At 41.3% G+C, this 26,508-nt stretch overlaps 1 protein-coding gene across 1 annotated transcript in view; it reads right to left on the reverse strand.

The window, feature by feature from the left end:
- Positions 1 to 26,508, reverse strand: part of HUNK (hormonally up-regulated Neu-associated kinase) — an 87,083-nt gene that overhangs the window by 9,356 nt on the left and 51,219 nt on the right. Inside the window, exons 4-8 of the mRNA XM_019524992.1 lie at positions 21,318 to 21,453; positions 19,052 to 19,179; positions 10,317 to 10,452; positions 6,825 to 6,993; positions 5,170 to 5,253 (exon numbers count right to left, since the gene is read on the reverse strand). Of these exons, the coding sequence (XP_019380537.1) occupies positions 5,170 to 5,253; positions 6,825 to 6,993; positions 10,317 to 10,452; positions 19,052 to 19,179; positions 21,318 to 21,453 (653 nt within the window). The remainder of the gene's footprint in view (positions 1 to 5,169; positions 5,254 to 6,824; positions 6,994 to 10,316; positions 10,453 to 19,051; positions 19,180 to 21,317; positions 21,454 to 26,508) is intronic.

Raw genomic sequence — 26,508 nt, forward strand, 5'->3', positions numbered from 1 at the left:
TTCAGTCTCTTCCCCCCAGTTTTACCTCCCACCTACTCTTCTTACCCTCTTCTCCCCAGCCCTGTCACCCTCACCCCTTCCCTGCAATTTCCTATCTCTTTTTACTTTTCTTTCTATTTAACCTACCTGTTCCTAACTATACCCACTTGGAAAAAATAATCATGGAATTAACACGACATCCTCAGCCCTGTTTTGTCACTTCACCCAACCTGCATCTGTCTTGTCTACTTGGATTGCAAGCTCTATGGGACAAGGACTGCTGGCTACTCTTGCGTCTGTCCAGTACTTGGCACAGTATAGCCCTATATGTGGCTGGCCCTTAGGCACTCCCATAGTAAGTATAATCTCAATGTATAATGATCCTCTGAAAATAATAATTATGATAATAAAATGCTCAGACCTGTTTTTTAAAGGTCTGAATAAAAGGACTGAATGGCAAGTAACTCCAGGCAAAAAGAGGCAATCAAGACTGTACGCAGCCAGGCACTCTTTCAGTTGAATGACGACAGCATCTGCATTTTGGTTGATACAGCATCAGTGAGATGGCAGGGCACTTTGAAACCACAGCTATTTTTAGTTTCATGATTGCATGAGGCAGAGCTAAACCAGAACTATCCATTGGCCTGCTCTGGAACACGGTCCACATGACCGCGCAGTCCTCGTGTTGCTGTAATATTTTACAAGGAAGAACAACACAGTCATATTGTGCAGATGCAACTACCCAGGTGAAAAGGAAAGTTGCATCTCCTGTACTGTCAATGAAATACTTCACTCTGGATAGATGATGCAAAGGGTTTCCTACTCATTTTACATAGTTTACAAGGGTTACTTTCTCCAGAAGAAAAAACATCCAAAACCAAAATCCCCCAACACCCCAAAACCTGCAAAGTCCCAAGGTACCAAGTTCCATTGTATTTTACAAAGTAAGGAAGATTTCCTTCAGAAGAGCTATTGATATTCAGTCTTCAACAGACTGCATGTATCCAGCTCACATTATGAATAAGCCATACCGGTATATCATACTTAGAAAGATTTGAAATTATCTCATCCTATACCATTTCCTGTCCTGACACCAATCATACAAACTAGGCTAACCCCAGCAATGGGATCAAAAAGAAGATAATGGGTATTTAGATTGTTGATACCTTACTGTTATAGTAGGACCAGGTGACACTAGCTCCCAGTACCTCAATCAGAGTCCTTCAGCTCCCTTCCCATGTCAGCCCCAGTCTAGCCTTCCTGGATCCTTCACATGGGGCACTTTCAGTCTACCGTTACTGCTCCCAATCACCCTAGTCCCATCTGTAATTGCTTTTCCTTACACCTCTCCTGAATTACTAAATTGAAGCAAGCTTTTACAAATATCACATGTGAGTACAGAATATACATTGCCTTGCATCTCACAGAAATCTCAGCACTAGCACCACAGAGCTTATGCAAACGTCCCCTTCTAGTAAGCTCTATGAGAGAGGGGAAGCTTGCTAAGCCTGCTGCTAGTTCCTTATTCCAATACTTGTGCAATCTGGAGAGCTAATGGTGTGGAACCACCAAATCCATGGTCAGGTTCATTTGCATTCTGTACATTAGAGGGATGTGGAAAGATCTCCACCAGCTGCTGCAGAACCTACAGAAATGTGTCTGCACAGTCTCCATGGCAACATGCAGATACATGCACAAGGCATTGTTTAGCTAGGGACCAGTGCTCCTGACTTTGTTTGGTGCTGGGTGATGATTTGGTGTATCTGTGTTCATCTTAGGAGCTGAGGCTAACGTTATGAAATCTCCCGATCACTGAATGTTCCGGTGTCACGTGGAATCCGTGAAGTGTCATGTCTCCCCTGGACCAGGACAACAGCAGGTCATTAAATCTTGATGGCTCCCATTTAAATGAGTGCATTTGCAGACAACAGCTTGGCCATATCCAAGCTGAAACTAATTTCAACAACCTCTTGGCAGGGGTCTGTGAATTGGAGAGTGGAAAATTCCTCAAAGAGAAGAATAAAGGAAGATCAGGTGTAGGCAGGGTCAGACACAGGCATGGGTGAACTGGGGCCCACCTGGGGCCCAGACAGAAAGGAGGCCCAAAAATGGTAATTTTTTTTCCATTGTCCAATTATTATTATTATCATTATCTCTGGTGAAGCGGCCCTGATACTAAAAATTCCCCCAGGACAGCCAGGAGTCTAGGGACAGTGCTGCATGTAGGTGTCAGGTCTTCAAAGCTACATAGCCTGAGAGACTCAGTGGGACTCAAAGAGACAAAAAGAAGAAATGAACAGACAGAAATGTTCTTTTGGTGGAACCTTGTCAGAGAAGTTATTCCTGAATGGTTTCTCTTTATGTGCGAGTGCACTAGTTGTTCATTTTCTCTTCTGTAATATTGTAGAGCTGTATTGCAATAGTGCCCACTGGCCCCCAAGTCAGGATTGGGCCTTGTTTGACACAGAATAAGCACAGGCACAAACCACACAAGGTCTTACTAATTCATTCAGTTTTTAAAATCTGTGCTTGCTGTATGTATTTAGGTCCTGCTCCTGTTAAATTTGACATAAATGGGATTACTCCTAGACTCAAACATCTGCATCATTTTTTGTAGGCTTGGAGCCTTAGACCATAATTCTCATTGAAATTAAGAATACTAGCATTTGTTTCATCTTCTTCCTTTCTTATAATTGCCAGGAGTCTGTCTATGTGCTGTTCAGCCTAGCCCCAATCAACCCTGGTAGCCTAGATGAGACTTGCTGATGGCTCCTATTAGAGTATTTGGTGTGGCTGCTGCCTATACACAGTAGCCCTTACAATGCTCTGACAGAAGGGAATCTGTCTCAGTGGAAGCTATCTAGTGCTCCTGGTTCATGATCTGTTCTCAGAGCTCCTGATTCCTGGCTGCTCCATGATCTTTGGCTCCCAGCTTTTCTTCTATTGTCCCTGTCTGAACCTTTTCCCAGCGTATATCCTCTGTTTTGATCCTTCAGCTCTGGACTCTCAGCTCATAGCCATTGTAGCATGGTGACCCCAATCCCCCCCATTTCCAGGTTATACCCGTGACATTAAGCCTGCTTTTTATATTTATGAGGTGTAATAATTTCATGGTAGATTGCTGCTTTCTCCCTGGAAAGTTTTCCAAACATGCTGCAACAACATTTTAGGGTATAACTGCACACAACAGCTGTAAAGCTTTACCTGCCCTGGTATAATAAATGCAGCACAGTAACTCTATGAAAGTTGCTATGCTGATGGAAAGGTGCTTAATATAGGTCCCACACAGGAACAGGGACTAACCACAGCAGTATCCACACCAGGAGTTGTACTGCTATAACTATCGTAGTGCCCCCACTGTGTGTTATGATTTTTATCCAATGGTCTAAAATCTGTACGTGCATAGGGAAGAATTTCACTAGTCTTCAGACACATGCATGTAACTCCTGTTGACTTCAACAAGAGATACACAGCATGTGTTTGAGGGTAAAAGTCAGGCAGGGAAAGAGTTTGAAACAAATTACTAAGGTACTTCTTGAAATATTATATTCCCTCAGTCTATTCACAGATGATGCATTTAAAAAAATTATTTTCCTTTTATATAAATAAAGTGTGATATGTGCTTTGCCCTGATACTTCCATCTGGCTTGCAATTCAAAGTGTCTGTTAAATCAGCAAATGCACTTTTAAACAAATAAACAAAACCAGTTGCAATATCAATCTGATCAAAGAACTTTGGCTTGGGAAACCATTTTTAATACCATCATTGTGACAAACCTGTCCATGGGGGACCCGCAGAGTCCTGAGTTTCTCCCCACTGTGAGGCCACTTGTCCCCACAGACAGACTGAGGTTGCCCTGGGATAATTCCTACCCCTACAAACCTTAGCTGCACTGCCCTTATACTGGACCCTGCAGCTGCAGGAACTGGTGGCCTTCCTATTGATTTGTGAAAAAAAATTTGGGTCTCCCTTTCCATAGAAAGGACTAGCTTGAAATATAACCTGCATAGAAATCATTCTTTCCATAGGCCATCAGCTAGGAGACAAAACAAAAGGATCTATTATGTAGGAGAGATAAATTATACAAGCAAATATGACCACAGATTTGAAGACAGAAAAACAAAACAGTAAGGTTTTTTTTACCTTCTCATCTAGCTACACCTCCCGAAAGTCCTGCTACTATTTCTAGAGTTCAGCCTTTCTGCAGACTCTGCCAACCCTGACAGCTGGGGTGTTTGAACCTCCAAAGCCTGAGATTCAATGTCCCCAATTCCATCCTGCCTAGACTCTAAAAAACCTCCAAAGGTAGCTGTCCTCCCTCATCAACATTATTCTAATCACTCATGAGTCAACAGAATCCTCTAGAAATGTCATGTCTCCCTGAGGCTCCTGCATCCCCTCTGGCTAAAGAGCCATTTCTCTCAGTTGCCTGTCTATTGTGGAGTTGATTTCCCCAATGCAGGCGGACAATGTCCTGGGGTGCCCAATCCAATAATGTCTCCTCCTATCTGTGTCTGGGAGTGGCAATTGTCTTTACATATGCATGCCTTGGCCCCTTGGCTGAATGATGTCCAAAATTACAAAGATATACATAGACAGCATAATGTAAGTGAAAGCCACTTGCAACTTGTGGAGAGGAGAAGAGACTGGTGATATTACAAGGCTTAATTTATTAATTTAAACTGGAATTTATTGTTGAAGTGCACAGTTTTCCTTTTAATGTTTCTAGAAAAATGTCATGGAGCTTCATGCAGTCTGTATTACTGCAGGATATACTTGAGGGGGAACACAACAGTTTTAGCAACTAGCAATTGTTATGAACTTAACAGTTTCATGAGTATTCCCAGACAGCTGCAAATGAAGACATCCCTATCTTATTTTTTTCACTGTAGCTAAGAGTCACTTCAAGTTTACACTTTGGGGAAGGGGGTATTATTTTTACCTTTCAGAGATAAGAATATTTTCTGTACAAGCCTAAGATCAGTCCCTCCTTTCTAATGAAGATGCCCAAGCCTTCCTGGCAATTTTTGGAATTGGGTTAGTATCTCCTGTAAGGTGCTTTCACTATTTCTCCGGCCTTAGAATTATTTGTTTCTTCTACAGAGCCAGAAATGTGTCAGTTGTGCTCGCAATCAGTGGGAATTCTCAAACTCAGTCCAGTTTCAAAGCATTATAAGAATGAGCTTTACCTCATAGGAATCTTTGTTTCCCTTGTATTTTTCTATCTGATATAGTTGGTTCTTTTGGCAAACCTTGTCCTGGCCATCAGACTTCTGTTAAGAGGAAAAAACCAAGGTGAGATAATAAGAGAAAGCCAAACAGATTATAAAGTACTACTTAATAGACCACATTCAGTGTTGTATTCAATGGAACTGCACTGTTGTATAGCAATGGCGAATTTGGTCCACTGAATTAAATGCCATTAATGTTAACCTGTAAATGACCAGCGAAGCATAAATGTTAAAACATCGGTATACTTTGTAATATAACGATGCTCTGAGGAGCACTGAATCATCATTGGCCATGCACCAGACTAAGAATTCCTCTAAGTTCTAAAAAAATATTATGGAAAAGCACAGAAAGCCCCACACCTTATATACAGTAATGTAGACTCTTATGGCATCTTCACTTAAGATTTGGGACTATGATTGGGTATAGTCAGCCATAGGCTAGGTGAGAGCTATCTAGAGTGTGTCTAGAGAGCTAGGCCCCACACTAGGCTAGCAGTATTGGTGGTTCCAGCCTCTCCAAATTGGACAGGGAGTGTGAAGCTGCCACAGGATGATGGCTCCCTCTTCTACTTGCAGAGTAGTGCTAAGTGGGGGGAAGCCCATTAAAAATATGCCCGAGTGGCTAGCCCAGTGCATGCTGCAGTGTTTGGACTCATTTCCCAACTATGTAGGCTAGACAAGTTTGTACTGTTTCAATGAGAAAGCAAGAGACACTTGTTGGTTTCAGTGGAACTTTGTTGAAGTCCAAACTAAAGTCAAATGCAGGAAGAAAGCAGGAGGTAGACAGGATCCTAAGAGGACTGACACAGAAAACAGAAAATAGGATGTGCAAGGCTTCTTGCAAAGTCCAACTACCAACTCTCCCGTAACCCTAGTCACAATTTGCATGAGGGAAAGTCCTGCTGCTGCAATTGCTCCGTCAGTCTCTCATATACTCTATTCCTGTCCAGTGTGGAATTTTGATTGATGTCAGTGGGAGATCTGTGCAAAAAGTGAATGCAGGGTACATCATGGTGATCTACACTGTGAGCAGCTTGCTATGAAAACTGAGCAGTTGGATTTTTGACTTAAGGTCACATTTAAGACCTATTTGGCATGAATGCTTTATGGCCAGGGCCAAAAGCATCCAAAAAAAAATTAAAAAGATAAAGATAAACAAAATCTACATACACGTTATTTTTAAGAATAACTTTTATTTAAAGCTTTATCTTCAAAACAAATAAAAGAAAAGCAGTGGCTATTAAACTGTCCCCAACTCTCCTCAAATCACATTATATTACACGCTGTTTCTTTACAACAGTGGAATTATGTCAAAGCACTTCAAGTCTGATATAGCTCTAAGACAAAAATAAAGCCGTACATGGCAATGTCTTGTTTGCTCCAAGGAACAGTTTTGCCGGGGTGTCCATTCTCCAAATTTTGAAGCCATGTACTTGAGACCTGAAACTCATTATTTCCTCAATTTGGGAGTTTTTATTTGAAATAGTGTTTAGAGCTGTGGCTGCACATCACCAAGTTAAAGTCACAGAATGGAATGCCAGGGAATGGTAACATTTCTATACATTTCAGCATTATTTTTTTGGATTCAAAATTCAACATCAAGCAATACTCACTCGAAGGCTTGTCAAATAGCGCTCTAGCTTCTTATTAAGGAGGAAGTAGATGGCAAGCGTGTGGCATGCCCTGTTGGAGAGCACAGTGTTGATAATATCACTGTTCTTGTAGCCAAGCTTTTCTGTCATGTGGAGCAGCACACTTTGGCTGAGATCCTCTAGGTGAATTCTAAACAGAGAGAGATGGAACAATTTATTCTTACTGTCCTCCTGATGAGGCATTAGGAGGCTTGTTAGTAATAAGGATACCTGCAGAGTAGGCATTAGATATCTAAAATGATGTTATACATCCGCATGACTCACTTTATATATTTTTAAAGATAGCTCTCTAGGAAAAAAGGAGCAGCAAGGAATTATTTAGCTGCTGACATATAGCACTTGATACTCTAAAGTCAGAATACCTTTAACCTGAGGAGCTTTTTTATACTCAGACCACTCCTCCAGATCTGACAAATAAACAAAAGGTTAGGTCTGGTTAGTACTTCAGGTGACACACTGCCATAGGACAGCAGGTGCTGCCACAAATGTGGTGGATAATTAAAGGGATGGCATTCTTCCTTCTTAGTCAAGTGCCAAAGAATGCCCCAGCATGGGGTTAAGCGGTACTGTGGTGCTGGGGATGTCACAGTTTAATTAAAACATAAAAATGTCAAGTTCCTCACTACTGGAATAGTTCCAGTCCCCTGACTGCTTTTGTAGGGAAAAAGCTAAACCTTACTCAGGTACCTATTTTTTTTCTGCTTACTAAAATGATGCTGTTCTTTCAGTTAGATATTATACTATTTTTCATGTGTTATTATCAACTGTTGCAGTGTTGCTCCTTGCATGAAATAACTAAAGTGTTTCAACTTAGTAAAAGGTGCATTTAGTAACAAGTGGGTGAGATGCAAAATTTCCACAGTGGTTCATAAAGTTGGTAGAAGTGCTTCAGGATGGAAAGCACTGTACAAATATAGGTTCCATCTATATATTATGTGTGTGTGTCTGTGCATGTGTGCACATGCATGTGTGCTCTCAAGCAGAATTCTCAGCTGAAACATGGAAAGGAAAAGCCTGGTACTATAATAACTATGCATTTACCATGCATTTTTAAGACAGATTTTTCCAAAGAGCTCAGCTCACCTTTGGACAGCTAAGTGAACTGGCCAGATTCCAGATGTGCATAACACCCAACAATTCCCACTGCTGTCAAAAGGACTGATTTTTTTTAAAAGGATATTCTTTGTTCGCCACTTATCTAGATGCCTTAATGGAAGCTGCTGAGTTCTGAGTTTTTCTAAAACCTGACTTAGTTTTAATAGGTGCAACATCACTTTTCCCACCTCCCTCCCGAAGTGATACTTTGTATATCTCTTATACATGGGAATACATGTACCTCATATGAGGATAAACAGAGCAGGATTTTAAATGGTACCCGAAATCTTGCCTGGGTAACCCTGACTAGTCAAAGGTTTCCTTTATTCAGTGTGCTCATTAACATTCATTTTGTAGTTAGAGATTGAGTCTTTTTAAAACATGAACAGGCACAAGATATTTCTGCTGTGGGGAATGTATACGTGTGCTCTGGGAGTGGAGGGGGTGCTTTAATTAGAGCGCTTTAATTTAATTCTCCATATTATTTCCACTTCTCCCTGCCCCTACTAGCTCCTTGAGTTAGCAGCACTTAGTGGTACCAATAAAGGGGTACTCAAGAGTAGAGGTATACAGTTTTTTTTGTAAATTGTATAAATATAGTAAGAGAGAAATGTCATGGGGGCTAAGTGGTAGTTTTCTGAGAATCGGGAAGTTTAGTCTGTCCAATTACAAACTGACAAAAACTGGAGAAAATCTGTGAAAATTGATTTCAGTGGTGTTGCTCCTGATGTACATTGATGTAAATGAAGGCTGAATACAGCCTTAAAATTACTCAAAAGGATTTTGCTGCACAGGCCATGGTATAACAACTTTTAGATAAGTCAGGTTTGGTGCATGGGCTAAGAAAAAGCAGACAAGCACTATTATCAAAAGTGAGAAGGGCAAGAATCCGTATGGCTTTTATCTCTTGCTACTTCATTAGCTGAAGCACTATTCTGAGTCACAATATTCTGGTGACAGTTGTCCTGCATATTTTAGAGGCATGTCAAATGGTCTGCAGAGAATATTTATTGTAAAGGTGATTTAAAAAAAGAAAAATAAAAGGACAAAGTTTTACATTGGTATTTCCTTAAAAAACATATTTCCCGGAAAGGGGTATGAAAAGCACTTGTTTTCCAACAAAGGCACACAGACCGCTCCCTATAGTTCAGGACCCCAGATTTCATTAGTTCTTACATGTGGTTTGCTTGCTTTCAGGATGGAATGATTAATAGGTACTTGGTAAATAAAAGACATTGCACTTCTGTTTTCTCTAACAGATTCCAACTGTCTTTACAAGCCACCTAACTAATTACGCACACAATCGGTTACGCTACTGAACAAACTCAAATGAACTCAAACACCACAATTTAACAAAAAGCAACACAAGTTTCCAAATCTACATAATAAACATGAGGGTGCCTACTAATGCAAAAGAATTTTCAAATCAGATTTATTTCAAGCCATTTTATTTTTCTTTGGTGATAAAACAAGAGCAGTGAGAGAAATGAGTTACCCACACAGCTCCCAGTTATAGTTACATTTGCTTAACAGATGCCATGTTGAGTAGATTGATTAGACTCATTATGACAGTGATTTCATTAGCTTAATGACTCATTCAGTTTACACTTGTTTTCCCTTTCCTTAACACAAAATGTTCATGTGTACCATACTCTAGTACAGTCCAGTGCACCATGGATCCTTTGTGAGAGTTTTTTGTTTCAAAGCATGCTATGCAAATTAACTCCACTACTCTTAAATTCAGGGCAGTAATGCTGAGCTAATGACTCATCCCATTCTCTGCCCTACCTCTGGCAAGACAGCCACTTTTTTTTTTTGAGGGATGCATATACATTGGCCATTAGGTCCTTGTTATCCATCTGGAAACAGTCATGGGTTTCTGGTTTTTATTCAGATAGTCAAGATTAGTGGTCTTTAAAGCCAGATCATTCAACTTGGACCACATCTATTAGTGCTAACATCACACAATAACATTGCTGCATGAGAAAACAAGGAATTGCCCAAGACTGATGTACTATGTGGTGCATGCATCAGCTCTGAGGAGCTGCAAAGCCAACATCTTTTGAAGTCTTGCTTCATGCAAAAGCAAAGCATACAATTTGCTAGCTTAGGATGGTACAATTGACCTTCATAGTAAGAAGTTTTCTTTATTTGATAATATCTTGCATTTACTTAATACCCAATTCTGCAAACCTTTACTTACATAAGATGTCTTTACTAACTCGAGTAATCCTAGATTGTTCAACAGGACTATGCCATGTGAGTCAGTGTAAGAAGATTGCGCCCTTATTATTTCAATTTGTTCTCATGCTCACAAGAACTCTCTGGTTTGACAAAGTCCTCTATTTATCATAGTACCTGTTTGGATATGTGACATTAGGTGGTGCTTTCCCAGGGTAATTCTCATTAAGCCAACGATTGCCTAAAGCTTGATGAATGTTTGGTCTCTTTGCAGGATCTGGCTCTAGCAGAGATCGTAGGAAGTTTATGGCCGCTGTGAAGACATTAAGAAAAAACAACAGCTCTGTCATACACTTTACAACTTAACTTAGTAGCAGGCTACTATGGTAAGTATCTCACCAAAGATATGTTACCAAGCAACTTTTTCTTTATGGTATGCTCTAGTGACTGAGTAAAAATACCGATAAGGAGTTAATCCATAAGTAAAGTAAACATTTTTTTATAGAGTCAACACGGAGAATAGGAAAAGTATCTGTTGTTTGCTTCAAAAGTTCAGTAACCTATCACACTTTCAGAAAGAAAGCAACACAGTGAGTGGCCATTTGTTGTAAATTACAGTCAGGCCTGACCCTAGTCACATAATACTGTTTTAGACTAGGAAGATCCTGAAGCACACCCAGGATCTGATTGTTAAGTAAAAAACAGAAATAAAAAATAAAATAAATCTGATCAGGAGCCTTTTCTGTACAACATATTTCTATAGCAAACTGCCTGGGAGAAACTGTAATAACCAAGTGTGCTGCAGAACTGAGAAAAACTGCACTAACTATTCCTCTATTCTCCCACTCCAGGAACATTTTACATACTCCCCAACATATACAAACAAGGAAACCCTGGCAGACCCATCATATCCAGCTGTGGTGCCCTCACTAAAGATCTGTCACAGTTCACAGAAACCATTATCCAACTGCTCGCCACTCAGAGCAAGTTTTCTATAACATACAAATTTGTTCAACAAAATCCACAACATGATCATCTCCCAAAGGAGAGAGATCCTTGTCACCAGAGATGTCACTAATTTATTCACTAATATCTCACACCTATAAGGCCATGTACAATACTCAGATTTTCAACCTCTATGCTCCAGAATAAACTCTCACAGAACAATGGTAAAGGATAGAATCAACCAGTCACCAATGGGAATATGTTTCACAAAACAGCTGCTCCATCTCTGACTTCCCAGTCCTTGTTCTCAAGGGCAACCTACACAATATCTTTAGAAGACAGGCCCGAGAACAAAAAAATCATCACTTTACTGGACACCAAAAGTAATGGACTTAATGCAGACTATGGTGTTATGGTTCATTACGACTTATCCGCTCCCTCTACTAACTATTCTGTGCTCCTAGGTCCGGGGCAGGAAAAGCCCAGCTTGCAGGCTGAATTTGGCCCACAGTGGACTCCATTTCCCAGCAGCCCCTGCCCACATCACTGTGGCCAGTTTCCATAGAGATCTTAGGAGGAGCAGGGCCGTGACTATGCAGAGCCAGGGTTTCCATGGAGAGCGGCCCAAGGAGTGCTAGCAGGGTGCATGGCTGAGCAAGATGCTGCTCTAGGACTGGGGGCGGGATTTTGTAGCAGTGACAGCATGGTCTGGAGCTGGGGCAGAGCCATGAAGCACTGCTTTCACTCCCCACTCTGGACCACACTGTCACCACTGCTGGAGTCTGCCCTGCTTTCCTTGATGGGTGAGGGGCTCCAGGGACAGGCAAAGCCCAGGGAGGGGCTTCGTTTGCTGGGGCTGTAAGGCTGTGTGGGACAGGAGAGTTGCTACAGCCTGCAGCTCAGACACTGCTCACAGCAGAGCCGGGGAAGGGGGTCAGAGGCAGGGGAAGGCTGTCTTGCAGGGGTTGCAGAGGAGGAGCCGCCGCCTGATGCCCAGAGACCCTTGCTGCCAGGAGACCCCAGAAGCATGGAGACGGACACCAGCACCAGAAAGTGTCCACAGCCCATGTGCAGGGACACAGACAGTCCCGTTCCCCAAGACACCCCACTAGGGGCAGTGCACACAGGATCCCCAGTACACCATATGCAAGTGAGAGACTGTAAATAAGTTCTTGAGGGTTTATTAGTTGGTATATCAATGTGTTTATTTAATGGTTATTGGTTATGTTGCAAATAATTAAATCTTGTAAATATTTTGAGACTTGTCTGCGAGGGTGCTTGATTTTAAGGGGAGGCTCTCCGCTTGGGGGCACTGCAGCAGTTTCCCGGGGGGCTGGGCAGGGCTACTGGCTACTGGGTACCCCAGGATCCTACTATTCAGGTGAAGGCGCGTGTAGTGTCGCGCCCAGGGTTATATTTTAAACATGGAAACTGATTTTGAGCAGTTTGGTTAAAAGAAAACATCTTCTTTCCTTCATGTTCCCAAAGGAAACCAACAGTCCTCAGGGTGCTACAGCAGTCCACCATGGCAGGGAAGTGGGGAGGGTAGTCTGCCCACTGGAAAGGCTGCTGGCAAGATAGCTGCCATCCCTGCCCCTCACTGCTGATGGGCTGCCTGTCAGGTGGCCCCACCCCTCTCCACCAATCGGTGGAGAGGGGTGGGACCACCTGACAGGCAGCCCTCACAGCCAATCAGCAGCAAGAGGCATGACCACTGGGGCCCCTTGATCAGAGGCATGGAGGGGCCACCATGCTTCACCTACGAAATGGCTGCACAGCCCTGCATTCTTTCTGCCCGTGAAATTGGGGGGCAGTCACCCTGAATTTGGTAGGTCCCTAACTACAGCATATCCTTTTTAAGCTATTCCAAAAATCTTAGCCTTCACCAGCACAAATGACAGGCCTCTTGTTTTTTTGCACCTGTGGCCATATAAAGAAAGCAATAGGCTTAATTCAGCAGTCTGTGATGTAACAAGTAGAAAAAGTCATAAATATTAACAAACAAAGCAATCATTTACAAGAGTATTGTTAGCCTGTCCTTTCCTTTATGTACAGATCATTTTTCCCTCAAGCATGCCCATCTCAGAAGGTCCATGTGCCAAGCAATTTACATTTGAAATAGAGAGAAAATTATGATTATATCATTACCAGGTCAGCTAGGCATGAATTGGGTTTGAGGTTTCTATCTTCCCAAATCATGGATTTACCTATGCTATTTTAATTTAAACCTCTCATGAGATTGATACATTTTCATACAACAATACTACAGTAATACGAAAAGACCAGAGTCCATGACTGTCTTAGAACCTGATGTTATAGCAGTTCTATGAAGTATTCTGCAGCTTCCCAAGTCACATCTCTTGAACAAAGTATTCTTTCTTGCTAGGAACAACAAATTGTTCTTTAATTCTGGCTTTTGCCCGTTACCTTTTCCTCTCAAATAACATGTACCCAAGCAACAAGTTCTGAGGACAGTTACAAACATGCACAACCCTGAGTGCATCTAATGTGCACTTAACTGCACAGTAAACTAATTTCCTGCAATGTAAACATCATAGTCTACACATGCAGTACTATTAGACCTCAGCAAACTAATCTTCACCACTGTAAGATAATACTGTTGGGACAGTACTATCTTACAGTGGCAAAAATAACTGTGTAAACGTACTTATAAAGCTGATCTGGGAGTACACTGAACCCACTCAGCCCAGGCAGCAGGGGACTGGACTGCTTCCTGCTGCCTAGCCATGGGACTCCACATGCTAAGGAGCTCTTGTTCCCCAGCCAGCCCCTCCACCACCCGATGCTGCCCCCCCAGAGCCCAGGACTAACTCCTAGGCCCCCTGTCAACCCAGGGCTGCTGTGGTCCTGGGCACAGCATCTGCCTTAATGGCACGTGTAGATGCACCCTGTCACTAAAAATAAAAATCTCTAGAGGAGCTAAATTCCCCATAAAACCTCCCACCCCTCTCTGGGATCTTCTTTCTGGGAAAAAGGCTAAGGTGATGACATTTGAGCAGTATTGTAAAGATTAATAGACTTGGATTGGGAGAAACATTCCAGAGACAAGCCCTTTCTTTTCCCTCTCTCCACTTTGGCCTCTAGAACCCAGACATTCAAATCTGGTTAGTAAGAGCACCTGGCACCTTCTGATGATTCACATAGGGTGGTGGTGGTGGTGGTGGGGGGTGATAGTTTATCACTGAAGTTGGATTCAAGCCATAAGAGCATATGAGATCAAAATTAACATGAGTCATACCCAAATGCAAACATGAAACCAATTAATTGATTTTTGGAGAGGGATGCCAGCTCTATCTGAAGTCAGACGCAAAGAAAACAGCTACATCCTCTTCTTGATCTGCACTTGGCTTATAATGAGGCAACTAGCTCAGTTTATAAAAACCTTGAGGAATTATCCAGCCCTTTCTTCTTTATATAATCAAAAGTAGGGACTTCATCTAGGATGAAATTAAGGACAGTGCCAAGCAGATTAATCCCTACCCTGTACTTGACTGAATTTTGTTTCTGTGGTATAATTCTAGAATAAAGTTTTTTCTTTTGACAATTATACAATACCAGTATTATTAGAAATTTCATCTCTCTCTAAATGTTAACCACTTCCCAACCTCAGTAAAAAAACAGGAACAAAGCAATTTTCACTCTGGAATATAAAAATGTCCCTGTTTTGATTTTCCCTGTAATAGTCAAAGATCATTTGTTTTCTATTGTTTAGAGAATGCCAAGTGTGAGTGTGCACCTGCTGAAATTATGCAGAGTTGCTGTTTATAAGTCTGACCACCTGAAACATTTCATGCATGGAATCACAGGTTAAACCCACCTCATAAAAATATCTCCTTCAAACTGTATTAAGTATATGTCATTGGATGAAATTACACTTTTCTGGAATTTTAATTCTCAATTTCTCAGGCCTCATAAACTGTACTACCTCATTTTCCGCTTCATAGGGTTTGCTTAATGGCATATGCCATTGGCATGTGCACTCATACACCCTGGAGGTACTGTTTGACAGGTTTTGCAAATACAGTCACTGGAATGTATTGACTGAAAGGTAAAATGTCAGTGAATTTCGGGCTATTAGCTATAAAAGGATTTTGTGACATAAATTCTAACAAACAGAGAGAGGAAAACCCGTGAAGTTGTAGTAACTGAAGCTACAGATAAAAATCCTTTTGGAAGTATTCCTACAGTCTCTATTTCAACTGTCTGTTCCCAGAGGAAACTATCTGAGATGCAGGAGAGGTAAAGTGAGAAACCAGGAATGTGTGTGGGTTACAGCCAAGCTCATTAATACTGGAACTCTTTTCATCTAACAACCCTTTTCATAGGACAGCTGTCTTGGGTAAGAGCTTTAATGAAATAAGGCTCCTAAGTAGGAAGGGCGTATACCAACCCTAAATTGTATGCCACTGCTGCTATATGGTTGCATTGGGTGCTTTATGCTTATCAAATGTTTTAACTTGTGCATCAAAGATTGATTAGGGAGATAAGAATGGCTGCTTGTTTGATGTAAAAGAGTTTTGTATTTATGAAATCCTGTGTTGTTACAATACATACTGCACAATTAAAGGCAACCTTCAGCAATTTCTCCTCCGATTTCCAAATTTATCACAAAAAAAAAACCCACCCCAAAACTCTTCCACAGTTGAAGAAAAAGTTCTTTTTACTTTAAAAGTTAGCAAAGCAACACTTTGGCAAGAAGAACAGCTCTTGTCTACTAACTGAAGGCCTAATAGTGGTGAGAGAACAAATGTCATCTTAAATCTCAGTTTACACTCTTTGCCACACACCTTTATATACAGTGGATGAAGGTTAACATATTTAAGTCTGCTCCATTAATTTTTTTTGTCTGTGAGTTCAAAGTAACTATAGTAGCTTCCACCAAATAAAACAAACATTATAGTTGTTATAGGGCAGGGGTCAAAGATAGGGTTAGTGGGCCACATCTGGACTGTGAAGCCGTTTCATTCAGCCCATAGGGCTCCTGGAGGGGCCAGGCCAAATTCCCAGGTACAGTACCCTACTGAGGATGTGTACTGGCAGGGTTTGGGGGGAGATGATCAACAGCTGCATGCTGCTAGTAAGTCCAGATCCAGCCCATGGGGACACACACAGTTTGGATCTAGCACACGAGTAGCCATAGCCTAGATCCAGCCAAGGGGGCTGGTCAAGCTTGATACCCATACTCTAGAGCTTTATGTTACAGAACTTACACAGTACACAAAGATGTAGTTCTGAGACAAATCTGATTGTGAAAATAAAATTCAATAACGGAGAAAACAGTAAAATGAATCTAATTAAAATAAGAGCTTTTCTTCCTGCTACATATTGCTCAAACAAAGTCTTGTGTGTGTAAGTGGCCATTGTGTACATCTATAGTCTCCTTATAAATAAATTAAACTTATCACATAAAGAGCATCTGTGCACATGAAAATGTGAAGAATTCTTCCCAAGAAATTACTATGGTTCAAACAGTTTATCAGACAGAAATACTCCCATGGCCAAACCAAACAGCCCTCAGGGCCAACTACACTAGGAAATACACAGTATGAAACAGCTCTGCCTTGGCAAAGACCTTTCTGAGTGCTGGACTGGTATGGTTTCTGCCAAATCATGGCCCTGCTGAACTGACTTTGCTATTAACTTCAAGAGGATCAGGATTTGGCACCCTAGTCCAGTACAGCATGAAGTAGTTAATATAATATTACTTACAATCACTCAGTGGAGCACTAGGATATGTGCTAGAATATAAAGATAGCAAGTTAGTGTAACTGAATCTTTCTGGGAAGTCTCCAGAATGGAAATACCAAACACTCTAATTGTATCAAATACAGACTGAGGCTTACAACATCCCAGCTCACTCATAAAGCACTGGAACATGAACTGCTGGCAAAAGAAGAGTGCCTCATGAGGATACTGAAAGAACAAGGAGCAACACTGATAGGGAACCTATTGAGTTCTTCTAAGCTACAAGAATAGAGGCTGGGATTCAGGGCCTGGAATGTGTACCTGGAAGGGATATGATACTAAATAGTAGCCATGATGTTTATCACTTCGACAAACCTGCAGTAATCAGGGGGATTCTCAGGGCTCTGTCAAGCACACTGTAAATGTGTGCAGAGGGGATAGGTACCTTTGCAGTTTCCGTTGAGAATGACTGAAGCTCTGTTATTTTCAAATGAACATCTTCTTGTCTACAAGTATGCATCCTGAACGTTCCTACCACTGGCAATTATGCAGAAGCAAGCACAACAACCTTTTTAAATATAATAAATTGTTCAAGTTGTGCCCATTCATAAACTGAAGACCTGAAGGGACCATTATAACCCTCTAAATCTGGTTCCCTACATAATGCAGATCATTGAGGTTTACTCAGAGAAATTCATCCCAAATCACCAAGTCACCCAAACTGCATCACTGGCTTTCTGATGCGAGCACCTGCTGCTTCTCTATGGAAAATGCACAAAGAACAGGAGAGGCTTGTGGCTTGTGTGTACCTCCAGGGTGCTCTCTTCTGTCTGCAGTTCTCACACACCTATGAATTCTACACTCAGGCTGCTTCTCCTGAGTAGTTGCCAAAACATCATTTTCTTCCTTGCACATATATAATTTTAATTGCAAAAGGAGAAGCCCTTGCAATGTCTTCCCAACTAGAATGCTAGCTGATGCGAGTGAGTAGGTCCTTAGCTGCTGCCTTCCCGGTTGTGTGCCATTTCCTAGCACAGTAATCCCTCCAATAGCCTGCAGAGATCCCACTGTTGCACCCTCCCATCTGCCTCCTCTACCTTTTCAACAGCAACTGATGTACAATCAGGATGCTCCCACTACAATACCATGCCAGTTACCCAGTGAGAATTCTGGCAGAAGGCAAGGCAAGGTGGTACCTTAGAAAATAACTGGTTTAGAGAGGCATGAACTGTTGTAGGCAGCAGCCTATTTCTTTAGATAGTAAAGTAAGCTGTTGCCTACAAAAGCTTATCCTTCTCTGAACCAGTTAGTCTCTAAGGTGTCACCCTGCCCTGCCAGACTTCAGACTAACACAGCTAACTACTGGTGAAAATTCAGCATTAATCCCCCTCAGTGTCCTCACCCACTTCCCTCCAAAATCCAGACTTTGATCCTAAGCCTTGACACAGAGTTGATCCTCCCACCATGACATTCCCATACTGACAGCTGATCAATGTTCAGCTGCCTTCCACCTTGTCTCTCTACTAGCAAATGTGGGTAGGAACTGATCAAAGCATGTAAAATGACTGATAAAGAAAAGGTCGTGACAACTTCTGTCCTATAAGTCTGACAGACCATGAATGAGGGGACATTCAACAAAATTTAAAAAGGTGGCAAAATATGAATAGAAAATATTTCTCCACACATACTTATTTAAGTGCGGAGCTCAGCAACGGGTGCAGAAAAAAATACAATTGTGTCTCCAGATAAGCTTGTTTGGAGAACATCAGTCAACTTCAAATTGTGGACAGAGAAATAAAGACTAGGTAAAACAGTGCTCATGACAAAGACCGACACAATCTATACTGAAGTTCATAAGCAATACTTTTGCTGAATGACAAGACTGCATTAAATAGCAATAATGAAATAACAAATAATCATGTCAATAACAATAATTCTGGAATCTAAGTGAAATCACTTGAAACTGGAATATTGACCAACTACACTAGGAAGGATAAAGCAACTCCATAAATTTACGTTGTTACATCATGAACAGATTCATTACAACACTGTCCTCCAGCATGTGCTCCAAAAAAGCAAAGGAAAAAAATATATATTACTGTGGAACATGCAGATCTTACATTAACCAAAGTAAAAACAAACACTCCACATTCTTTCACAGTTAACTTGCTATGTTGGTGCAAAGTTCCTAAGTCCAGAGTTAAATGTAATAATTCCAACTGACTGAATCTGAATAGGTTTGAGGATGTTGTATTGACTACCTGTGGAGAGTTGGGTAGGGAAGGGATTCATTTCTTTGTCCACCATTTTCTGGTATAAAGCTCTCAGACTGAATGGCTCCACAGTAAAGGGTAAGGTCCCAGTCAACATTGCATACATATTCACTCCACTGTAAAGAGAAGCAGAGGAGAAAAAAGTAGGCAAATGATTCCCATAGGAAACAAGGAAAGGAATGCAGAAATATAGTTAAATTACAATACTTTCACTGTAATGATGAATAACTGTAAGAGAGAGACCAACATTAATTGCTCTAGAGCCCTCTGAACTTGTGGGTTGCTTCCTGTAACAACTAGAGGCTTAAATTCATTGCTGCTCTGTGTGACAAATATTTGTTGATGTTAATGGGAGATCCTGCCCCCAGAACTTCCATTGGCTTCAGCAGGCTGTATATCAGTACATTTCTCAGAGCAATTCTTGGTCCAAACACTTCCAAACCGGCCAGTTTAGCAATGAAAACTAGGCTAAGACTCTAATTCCTCTCTCTTTTAAAAGGATTTTAAACTGAATTCTCTTGGAGAATTTATCTTCCCATTCTGCTATAAATGCAGGCACTCATGCACTGTATAGAAACTAAATCCATATGTAATATATATAGCTATATGTCATACATATAGCAGTAGTATGTTCAGCAAAAGCAAAGGCTGGAATCTGAGGGGTTTCAGAGGATGGCAGCACTCTGTTTTTCTACATTCCACCTGCAGTGAAAGCTCCTGCATTCGTCAGACCTAGAAAACTCATCCTTGAAGTGGACAGATGACCTTCTGCAGCAGTGAGAGATTAAGCAGCTCTATGATAACTTAGCTATGGATCTTCTCAGAGCACAGGCTGTCAATCGGGCTATAACATGGAAAGCTATAAAAAGGTACTATTGGATACAGCCATTCCCATCCACATGAACAGAGAAGTTCACTGGGTCAAATTATTGCCTGGTGTGCTGAAGTCAACAGTGTTACAATTGTGATCACATTAAGCCTCTGTTTAAAGATATACATTCCATTATTTATTACAGTTACGTATCATCTATGGGCAATAGCAGGGGTAATATTAATGTAGGTCTTTACATTTTCAGTGTGCTTCATCTTACAACACCCCCCAATCAGGCATGTAAGTCTTATTTCCCCATGTGTAAAATGGGGATAAGCCACATTAAGTTGCTGGCCCAAGGCAATCAGTAGCAAAGGAAGGACGAGAATTCTAGAGTTCCTGACTTTCAGTTCTCAGGATCACATTGTTTTTTCTAACATTCACTTTTATTGTACTTTCTCTACCTCTTCTCTCTCCCAAGTGCACTACCTCAGTTCAGTTCTCCCCAGAAGCAGCAAGAGTCCATGGATATAACTGACACCATGTACTGAAAAAAAGGAGGACAATTAAACCAGTGCAGGCTGAGCCTTTCTACTCCAGATTTACATATTACCTCCTATACATCTTACTTACCTTCACCACTTGAAGCCTGAGAGCCTTTTGCTTATACTACACTGATACTCAAAATCTCACATTACTTGTAGAAACAATGGTTCATCCCTTTTGCCCCTTATGTTCTCTGTGTTATGAGCTGGACAGTTTCAATACCTGTGTGGACTATATAATACATGGGATTTAGTTGAAGAGTCTGGGGATTCTTTGGGGTGAATAGGCTGCACTTCAAATAATGCCAGAACTATATTTTCCTGTTTGTTTGATAAGTTCTTACCACAATATTAATATTAGTATTAGGCCTTAAGAATGCTGGAAATGAAGTAAACTATCCATGAGTGACTGGTGCCTCCTGAATCTGGTGAGGAGTCTGTAGAAGCCGCTGATGGCGGCGGCCCTGTCAGGGCAGGCACCAGCTCTACCAACAGCATCAGTGTTAGCCATCGGGAGGGCACCAGCCCTTTCAGAGGGGACACATGCACCCCCTACTAGTTGCCTATGAAACCTCATGCCTCATTCATTCAAAAAACTGCTCAGATGGCCAGCAAGTATTATCCAAAAGGTTCCTTCTCTGTGAACAACTAGACACAGCTGGGCCACTTCTGGCCTGCCATGTTCCATACTTGTACTGGCACATGTCATAAACTTGATGATGATAATTTTGTAAAATGTCAAATCTGTTTTCTAATCTAGATGTCTGCATATATAATTCAATCAGTTATACTGCTCCTAGAGACTGTGATTGTTCACAGTAACTAAACACTTTAATACTGTCTCCGATTCGAACAGCGGCAAAAATACAGACTAGGTAATACAAGCTAAATGACTCACATGGACCAAACATCTATTTTGGGACCATATTTTTTTCTTGCAAGAAGTTCTGGGGCTGCATATGCTGGGCTGCCACACTGTGTGCTGAATGGATCGGAGTAACCCAAGATACCTGCACAGTTGCTCAAGCCAAAGTCTATGAAAATGAAAGACAACACAATTTCAGAAAGGCACTGAAACTCAGAGAGAAAGTACATTTTCCCAATATATGCAATTTATTACTATAAGAAGTCATATTAAAAAAAGGAATTCTTTAAAGTTTGCGACCTTCAAGACTGAAAAGTACTTTTTAAATTTGTTGGGAAAACAATATAGGAAAATTCAGTTGCTAGATGCATAAATGCAAAAAAAAAATTTCAATGGGTGGTGGATGAATACAGAAGAGAGCAAAATTTGGTCTGCTATGTGCCTATACATGGGTCAGAGTAGGCTCTAGACTGTCACACAAAAAGTCCTAGGCAAAGTCTAAGTGTTATAGCTTAAAACATTTCCACTACATCATGTAAATGAACCATCAGATTTAACAGGAGGTTTGACTTTCTGAAATAGTGACGGTAATATATAAACACACCGGGCTGCACTCTGACCCTTGACTCTGAAGTGGCATATTAGGAAAAGATGGAGCTTTTCTCCCTTGAATTATTGTATTTGTATCCCACAGCAGTATCTGATGTTCTTGTTCAAAAATATAACAAGCAGAGACAAGAATCAACCTCTTATATTGAATGCAAGACGATTGCTAGAATGAGGGTAGGCTACGAAGGGCCTTCAAAGTGAACACTAAGCAGCTTATGTTTGATATGGCAGAGGAATGCAGAGAGGGATGACATGGTATAGTAAGTGATCTTTGCAGCAGCATTATGGATGAGGATATCAGCAGGGCAGAGTTGTTTGTCAAGCTCAGAGAAAAGGATGCTGTAGGAACCAAGGAATGCAATTATGGGAGCCTGGACAAGAATTTAGCTGTATGGATGGACAGGAAAGGCTGTATTTTAGCGATGTTATATAGAAATAATGTGTTAGATCTCAATGTAGGTAGGATGACGGAGGTGTGAACTGAAAAGTATGTTGAGGTTGCAGCTTTTGGTGAAGATGAAGACGACAACAACATCTTCAGTTTTGCGTGTTTTCATTTTATTCAAACTGCTTAAAAATTTCCAGACTGCAAATGACAAGTCCAGATTTCAGGGTGATTTAAGTAAAAATAAATGGAATAAAAATAATGCCTATGAAAATTCAGTTATAAGGCTTACTGTGTGAGCATAAGGTCTATATGAATTCACACAAACAATTTCCTCTTGACTGCTTGACCATTTGGGAGACCAGCACAGAGCTCATGTACACTGCACTGTATGTAAGCATCTCAGGACTCCCGGAGCACATTGTTAAAAAGTGAAGAGAAAATTGGGATGGTTTCCTTGCCTCTGATGGAAAACTACTTCTGGAAGATAGTATTGTATCCACCCTAACTCTTAAAAAAATAGTATTGGACAAAGACAATAACAGCATTATAATTTTCAGAGCTTGGGGTAATAACACTCTTTATTGGGATTAATTGTATATTATTTATATGTTTAGTCATGTATTGCTTATTGACTGGTCCACATTATACCCAGGGTAAAACTGCTTTAAAAAAATTGTGGGATGGATACCTCAATAGGATCACACAGGGGTTTCCTTCTCCCAGCTGCCCTGACTTTTTAAATGGATACAGCTTGAACACTGTGCTTTCTGATCAAAGTGTGTAATGGGCCAGGCTCTCAGCTGATGTAAATCTGCTCTGCTACCCCAGTGTCAATGGAGCTGTGCTATTTTATTGTACCTGAAGGTCTGACCCACTGTATTTTTTTTTTTTTTTTAAGTGTAAACCCTCCTAGGATGTTCATTTTATATGGGTTGGTATTCACAGGGCGGCTGTCTCCTTTCTTCATTGTGCTTAATGTAATAAACATTACTGCCAGTAAGAAAACAAATTAATGGATCCCCCTTTTCCTTGCTCCTCCTCTCTCTGCAGGGAGGAGAGAAAGGAGTGAGGCTCATGGGCATATACATGCATGCTGGGAACAAGGAGTTTATCGCACACAAAAGGAGAGCATTTTTGTAGGAGCTCTTTGTTAAAATACTGGCAGCATACTGCTGATGCAGTGTACTTTTCCTGACATATTTACCTGTGATCTTAATAAGAATGTTATTACCCCTCACTCTGTTAACTTTAATGCAGTTGTTGTCTTTGTCCAACACTTTTTGTAACCTTTGCCAATTACAGAATTTAGATCAAAGGCGGTCATTTGTGCTCCAAAGCAAATATTTTGACATGGAAACTCTACCACCCACGCTGTTAATGCTCAGCCAGGGAAGTCTAACATTACACTACTATTCTGTAGTGCTTTCAGGAGCACAACACTGAGCTGAGGATATAGACTGCTTATTAAGATAGGACTACTGCAGTGACAAGAACGTAACTAACAGAGCCATTCAAATATTCAGACTGGCCAGTGTGACCTTTGTGCAAGCAGGCCTGACTCTGCTTACTTCAATGGAGTTATACCTGCTGACACTAGGGCTGGTTTGTCCCATCCATTCCCAAGCAGATGACAGACTGTGCTTACAAGAATGCCCCAAGCCCTATGACCAGCAGTGCAATTAGGTCTTTATCAGATATCTTTCATCAAGGTCAGCTGGCTACAAAGAAATTAACTTCTTTCACAAAGGCTGCAAAAATCCCAATGCCTTTGAGCAGTTAAAAAATGAGACAGTCAATGATGCAAAGGGAATGAGCATAATATAAATCAAGATTTTTATCCCAAAGAATTTATTTTAAAGCACCTTAATATATAGCAAAAGGGAAAAAAATTAACAGGAAGCTGTCATTTCAGCAGGCTGATGTAGAACAGGATTCAAAAGATTCAGTCCTCACTGGAATGCACAGGGAAGTAGGAACACATAAGGACATATACCACATTTACTCAAATACAAGACAACCTCGGATATAAGCCAACTCCCCCAGTAATTGATTCTATGTATGGGATATTTATACATTTTCTAAGTTAAATCTAGATATTGGAGGGGTGTCTTAAAACCTACCATGCCCCACTGCTACAGCAGGGAAAGCAGTGGCTGATGGGTAGGATCAGGTGGTCCCCTTGCCTCTGCCCTGCCCCCTTCTTCCCCCTGCAGCCTTCTTGTCCCATGCCCCCCTGCCACCTGCATCCTCCCACTCTCAGCTCCCCACAGCCTCTGCCCCTCTCCCCACTCCCCCTAGTTTCTGCCTTTTCCTCCGAAGTCCCTTCCAGTCTCTGCCTCTCTCCCCCCGCCCACTCTTTACTGTCAGATGTTGCTCAGGGTGCTCCATCCCAGGGCACAGCATGTGGAAGCTCAGCTCCTGCCTGGCTTTGCAGCAGTTTTGTGTTGCTGACTGGCCAAGCAGGGGAGGAAGCTTCCGTGCGCCTGGGAGATACCCCAGCCCCCGCCTGAGCTGAGCTGAGCTGCACCTGACAGGAAGGGGGAGGGATGGTGGTAGGCAAGGGTTGGAAGCTGCAGAAGGGAAGCAGGGGCAGGAAACTTCTGTGGGTCTGAGTCTGGTCCCTACCCAGGCTCAGGGCCAATCAGGTCTGCAGCAGCTGCCCACTCTTCCCCCTGTTTCATATGCCAATATAAGACAAGCAGCCTTTCCCCCCATGCTGAATTGCGGGGGTGGTGGGGTGGCTCATCTTATAGTCAAGTAAATATGGTAAATACAGCAGGTCACTACTCTTCAATTAGCCAACAAATAAGAGTTATATTAGTTACTAGGTACCAGTATGCTTGGCATTGAACAACACATGGACAAGAAACTTAATTCAAGGCATCTTCGGAATTTAATATTTCTGGTTTCTCACGCATACAAATGTCATTCCACAAATCATATTCTTCCTCGTTCAAAAACCCCTGTTGGGTATCCAAACAGAGATGACTTCTACTAAGGGACCATTGAGTTATACAGGTAGAGATCAAATATAACATTTTGCCATCATGATAGGGAAATATTTTAGTATTTCATGAAATCTAGGTAGGGGGCAGGAAGAAGTACATTCTCTCACCCATGTAACCAGCCAGACACAGATGAGAGAGAATTCTCTTTGCATTGGAAAGCTTTTGACTAACAGAAGGGTAACAGAAGCTATTCTGCCTTCAGTGATCTTGCCCCATTAAAGATTAGAAGGTGTAGCGTGGGAAGTGTTCCCGCATGCTTGTTTCTCCACTTGGTGCATTAGACCTGTCTCTTGGCCCTAACCTGTGCTAGAGCGGGAGGCCTATAAATCAGGATGCTGAACCTTCTACATTCCATTCAAGTGCAGCTCAGATGGAGCAGAGAATTGAAGCCATAATGTTTTCAGAGTAAAAGTTCAGAAATTCTTGTCAGTGTTTCACAACCAGAACTGATTAGAGGAGACACACTAGCTAGCAGGCTGGTGGATCACTTAATAAGCACATCCTATCTGTTCTGGGTTGTTTCATCAAGAAAATTAAATCAGAGTATTTCCTTAGAGAACAGGAGAATCTGAAACAATGGTTTTAAGCTCATTTATAACTGGTTGGATTGAACGAGATATTAAATCTGTTTTTACTCTTAGTGAAACTATCAATCTAATAAACAAAATCTCTTATTTTTTATAACATATCCAGTTGGGCAATGGGATGTAATTGTCTTAGTTTAAAAATACATTCTGAGCACAATCTGCTCCTGTTGCAGTGCTGTCAGTTGTGTGGACCTGAGGACAATTTATTTTAATGCTGGTTAGTCAAGGAAGATCTAAGCATCTTCTTCCCGATCCATCCCACACCACCCACTATGTTAAACAACCTTTGTTAGACCTTTGTAAAACAACCAAAGCAAATGAAACTGCAGAAAGAGTTCTGAAACTTATTTATTGGCACACCAGTATGAATTGTATGAATAGCATCCAACTCAGAATCTGGATGTCAGTCTTATGTACTAGTAAGTAATCAAGCACCTAACAACAAGAAAGTTAAAGAAATTCTTTAAATCCATGAGATGTTCTCATTATGGTGTTATAAACCATCTGGTCTTACTTAGCTGCTAAACTGGAAAAATGGGTGGCATCCATCACTACTAATGAATGATTTGCGGTAATGTATCAATATCCTATCCATGTGTAGTTGAGGAAATGCTGTATTTTGTTTTCTTATT

The sequence above is a fragment of the Gavialis gangeticus genome, unplaced genomic scaffold (assembly GCF_001723915.1).
Source record: "Gavialis gangeticus isolate Ggan-Ray unplaced genomic scaffold, GavGan_comp1, whole genome shotgun sequence".
NCBI classification, from domain to species: domain Eukaryota; kingdom Metazoa; phylum Chordata; order Crocodylia; family Gavialidae; genus Gavialis; species Gavialis gangeticus.